General features: G+C 36.0%; 1 protein-coding gene across 1 annotated transcript; it reads right to left on the bottom strand.

Annotated features, from left to right (window-relative positions):
* Positions 1-261: 261 nt before the first annotated feature.
* LOC115981612 (kinesin-like protein KIN-14U) lies at positions 262-4,410 on the bottom strand. The gene is made up of 10 exons (XM_031103887.1): positions 3,364-4,410; positions 3,173-3,256; positions 2,933-3,094; positions 2,724-2,830; positions 2,462-2,646; positions 2,215-2,379; positions 1,905-2,123; positions 1,668-1,705; positions 1,272-1,399; positions 262-1,188 (listed from the first exon to the last, which is right to left on the bottom strand). The coding sequence occupies exons 1-10, from the start codon at positions 3,584-3,586 to the stop codon at positions 577-579; spliced, it is 1,923 nt and encodes a 640-aa protein (XP_030959747.1). The 5' UTR covers positions 3,587-4,410; the 3' UTR covers positions 262-576.
* Between the last annotated feature and the right edge of the window lie 336 nt (positions 4,411-4,746).

Raw genomic sequence — 4,746 nt, 5'->3', positions numbered from 1 at the left:
ATGCCATGAAGCTCAGCAGAGCACATATCACGAAAGAGTTTTATAGGTAGATAAGGAATCCATATGCCAAGGAGTAATCAAACATAAAAGAGAGACGCAAAGAGCCAAAGTTTGATCTTGGATAAGAGAGAAAAGACAAGTTAATTAAAGGTGGTTTGACAAAGTGAATACATAATAAAACAAAAAAGTTTGGGAACAAAATGATAGCTAGTTTTCCAAAGATAGCTTTCAATATGTGCTTTTAGGACTTAGAAGAGTAAGTAAATATGTCAAAAGTCATTTCCATACAATTATGTTAACAAACTTCAAACAATGTTACTTGCCCTATAAGGGCTACAAAATCATGTTAACAAATAATTAACAGGACTCAACCAGATTACAAGGATCACAAAAACAAATAACTTAAGAGATCCAAAGGCAGCAAGCCCCAGCAAACCAACCTATACCATACGTAACACACATCACCAGCCACTATAAACTTTGCCAGATAAAAGAATGTGAACCAAAAACAATACACACATGCACACATTATACAATTATAACATTAGAAGATCAGTAAACACTCATTTTTCATGCTTAGATTAGATCAGACATCCTTCTTCTATGACGACAAATTGTAACTCTCAAATTTGGATCTGATGAAGTGACAATCTTGTTTCTTGGCAAGGAGTCCACCTTCAAATCTGAGCCATTGCATTTGGGACTGTCTCCAGGGAGAGTTTTTGTCTCAGCATATCGAGATTTTCTACTTGAGCTTTGTAAAATTGCCCTGAAACGAGGTTCTGAATAACTAAGTGATTGGGAAGGTGAAAACTGGTTTGAACTTCTTGTCACTGATCTAAAACTTCTTGCTCTTCCAACAATATCTTTTTCTACGGCACTGTGCCTTTCACGACTGGCCGCAGTGGAAGTCATGAAACGAGGCTGAGACTTGGAACGATTTCGTTTAATATTTTTCTTGGTTGTTTGAGGTATTCCAATAGCTTCTTTCAAATCTATTTTGGGGCTTATGGGGATCTTGGCTTCTTCTTCAAGAAGACCATAAGTAGTTGAGAATAGCCCTTTGTTTTCACTCAACAGAATTTCAGCCTTGTGTATTTGATTCCTAACTTTCTGGCATTCTTCTTCAGCTTCTCTTATGTCTTCCTCAAGCAACATGATCTTTTTTTCTCTTTGCCTTTTTAATTCCTGTATAAGCATAGATACAAAAATCGCGCATGAAAATGTGTTACCGAAGAAACCAACAGTTTCAAAGAATTTGAGAAGCATACCTCTGGAAGTTCTCTATTGGACTCGATTCCTCTTGCTCTCTTAGCAAAGCTCAAAGAGCAGATGGTCTCTGCAACATCAGTTTCACACGGACTTACATGCACAAGCATTAAAACTTTCGAGTGATCACCTGTAGCAATTGATTGTAAAACATTTTTTCAATGAGAATGTTGTAACTTCCCATAAAAATAAATTTTTGTTTAAATTTTTTTTTTGTTATTATCACAAATGCATAGTTTATAGTGGATTCATCAACCTAGAAAGCAACTAGATTTGATCAATCATAATTTTAGGATCTCAATTAAGCTAAAGAATAATCTCATTCAGAAATGGTATCAAAACTAGTGCATTGTTTCAAATGTTATGAAGATGGTAAATAGAAGAAAGAAGTATATTACCTAAGGAATCCTTGAGAAGTTGAGTTAGCTTGCTATTTCTGCAACCAAAGAAACAGATAATAAAACTGAGCCAGGTTACAGTATAATTGGTAGGGAAAAGGAACACCTTAAAGGGCTTATCTGCTAGCAGTTAGAAACTTAAAGCCCACGTCTAGCAATTTCAAACTTAGGGACCACTGCTAGCTTATCTAACAAGAATGAGTAGATAACTAAAGCTGAGAATCAAACAGGACTTGCCTGTAAGGAACATGTGCCTTCCTCTTCCTCAAAGCTGCAATAACATCACCTAAAGCTGAAAGAGAGAGATTTATGGCTCTTCCTTCATCAAGTGTTAGTCCAGTGGCTCCTGTTTTCAATAAGCGCTCGCTTCCTCCTAGATCAACCATCCACAGTTTGCTTATTGGTGCTTTAGCTTCCAAAGCATCCCCACGTCGATAAATGGTGATCCTCGTTAAGCTAGATATATAAAGCTAAGCAGATAACGTAATTATCAAACCAAATTAATCCATCAAACTATCTAAAAAATATAACTAGATCCATAACCCACCAGTGTGACCTGCTAGACGCCTCATTCACATTAGTCCAAGCAGTGGATCTAACACGTCTCCCCTTAGTATACCACCATCTGGCCTTTGCAATATCTGGAATTGGAACATCCGTGAGACCCTCAATTTCCACCGATCCCTTTGAATCTGTTTGAATGTTGAGGTTGCTGTAGTAGAGTTAGTCAAATCATAACAAGCAAATTTCTGTGTGATGAATATATATATTGTGCATTGGGTTGAATATAATACCATCTTGTTAGAGCTTCATATGCTCTATAGAGTGGTTTTGGAGCCAGCAGATCTCGAACATGACCCATGTAAACCTCCAACATGCTCATCGAAAATGATAAAGAATACGAGTTATCAAAAGAGGCTTGATGGAAGAGCTCATTCAGAGCTCGAGGAAGAATTCCTGGTTTCTCATCTGTGCCATCCTGTAGATTCATTTCAGTCCATCATTGTTCAACCACATGAAAGAATTATTAACTAAATCCAAATTTCAATTACTGACCATGGTAAATGTCTTCCCTGTGCCAGTTTGACCGTAGGCGAAAACACACACATTATGTCCATCAAGTGCAGATTTGAGGATTGGTTCCACCTCAGCAAAAACATCCTCTACAAAAATTTTGAAACAGGATAGACTCTTATTGCAACTGGCATTAATTTTTTTCAAAGTATAATCAGAACTTAACATGTACATTGACATTTAACACTAACCTTGGCTTGTTTCTTGTTGAAACACTTTATCAAATTCGAATTCTTTCCTTGTTCCAGCCAACTTGACCGCAATCTTCTCCGATCCAGCTGAAATGGGTTCATGAATTCTTTTCTTGTCTGTCAAAAGCATTGGTCGAACTCGACAAAATACCCGAACGCTACCTGAAAATTGAACTCAATTCTTATATTAGAAGGAAAACAAAGAACATTCCATATGATTAAGCCAACCAAGACCATTACCTTTGATATCTAATATCTTATTCAACGCTTCTCTCCGTTTCTCAGCCAATGATTTCCCCTTCAGCCTCAACCGTGCAACTTCCCCTAATGAACCAATTCAGTGAAAGATATTAACATTATGGCAATGACCACTACTGCTTGAAATCAAAACAACAACCTCAGGTAGCTTCAAATGTGATTGAAAATCCTACCTTCTAGATTCAGTATTGACTGCTCAAGCTCATGCTTTTCTTGCTCAGGGACAACATTGACATCGGTACAGATGACAGGAATGGATGGTGAATCGTGAAATTCAGAAACTGGTGAGAACCCATCAAGGGAATCTTGGTTTGATCCCATTGGGGATGATTTCAAGGACTCCATTGCCTTTTCTGAAGGCAATGGGATCTGTTTTTCCTCAGTGGAAATGAACATTTCTTAGCCCAACAAGGCAATCAACCACTCAAACCTTTTCCAAAAAAATGCAGAATTTGAAACACAAAGAACCTTTTTTTGGCCGTACAATGCTCCAACTAAAGCACAAATGAAGCAAATCTTTTTTTACTCTCTCTTTTTCTTTATAGGTAATGGATGAAGCTAAAATCTAAATATACTCTTATGCACAAAATCCATAAATAACAAAAATTTATCACAATGACTTAAGTTATTTCTTAAAAATAGACAAGAAAAAGAAAATCTATCTCCAATGACCTCGACAAAATTTATGACTGACCCATATAAAGACAACAAGGGAGACAATTTTTTTACACCTTAAAACAAGGACAAGAAGAAGCTATCATCACTAACTTTGTTAGCATGAGATCAGCTATTTAACCCAACATAATCAACTTTGACTGACCCACATGAAAACCTCAACCTTGACAACCAGAAACACCTTAAATAAAAGAAGAAAACAAATCAAAGTTTATGTCTCAGAGTAATAACCACACTCAAAGTACCTGGAACTAAAAAGAAATGGCTTCACAAATTCTTGAAGGTAAAGAAACTTTTTTACAAGATGAGAACTAGAACTGGGGATAAGGATGCAAAGAGAGTGACTTTGTAGCTGAAATAAAGTTACTGTAGCTATATAATTGAGTGGCACCAAAAAAATACTATTTTTCTTGAAAACCCAGAAGAAATCAAGCTAGAGAACAAGAAGAAGTCAAAAACTGAGCACAGATTTTCAAAGACAACCTTAGGAAATACGGGAAGCCAGAAGAAAAAGGAATGTGGGTATTAGTTATTTTCAATGATTGAACACTTAAGGCCCAGATTAGAAGGTGAAAGTTCCTGTACAGTTAAGGGGTACACAAAAGTCAATAAAAAAAGAAAAATAAAAATCTAAAAACACAAAAATTTTCGCAACCAGAGATTGCTAATAATAACATGAGATTGCTAATCAGTAGCATCAGGACCACAAATTTTTCTCCGAATTTTTTACTATAATTTTAATACGACAAATCGTGATTAATGTGACAGATTGCTATAATTAATCATCACTTACAGGTGAATTTACCTTTTTTTTATCAATCATATTTTGTCACATCGCAATTATGGTAAGAAATTGTGAAAAATTTTGTGATCCTAAACTT

This window comes from Quercus lobata, chromosome 3, assembly GCF_001633185.2.
Source record: "Quercus lobata isolate SW786 chromosome 3, ValleyOak3.0 Primary Assembly, whole genome shotgun sequence".
Lineage (NCBI taxonomy): Eukaryota > Viridiplantae > Streptophyta > Magnoliopsida > Fagales > Fagaceae > Quercus > Quercus lobata.
The sequence above is the reverse complement of the archived record's forward strand: the minus strand, read 5'-3'. Positions and strand labels throughout refer to the sequence as shown.

Bases quoted from the DNA above. Each gene is read 5' to 3' on its own strand.
- LOC115981612 (XM_031103887.1), bottom strand. From the start codon at position 3,586: ATGTTCATTTCCACTGAGGAAAAACAGATCCCATTGCCTTCAGAAAAG. The intron at 3,095-3,172 runs GTAATGGTCTTG...TTCAATTTTCAG, and splicing joins TAAGATATTAGATATCAAAG to GTAGCGTTCGGGTATTTTGT. The intron at 2,647-2,723 runs GTCAGTAATTGA...ATGAATCTACAG, and splicing joins CAGGGAAGACATTTACCATG to GATGGCACAGATGAGAAACC.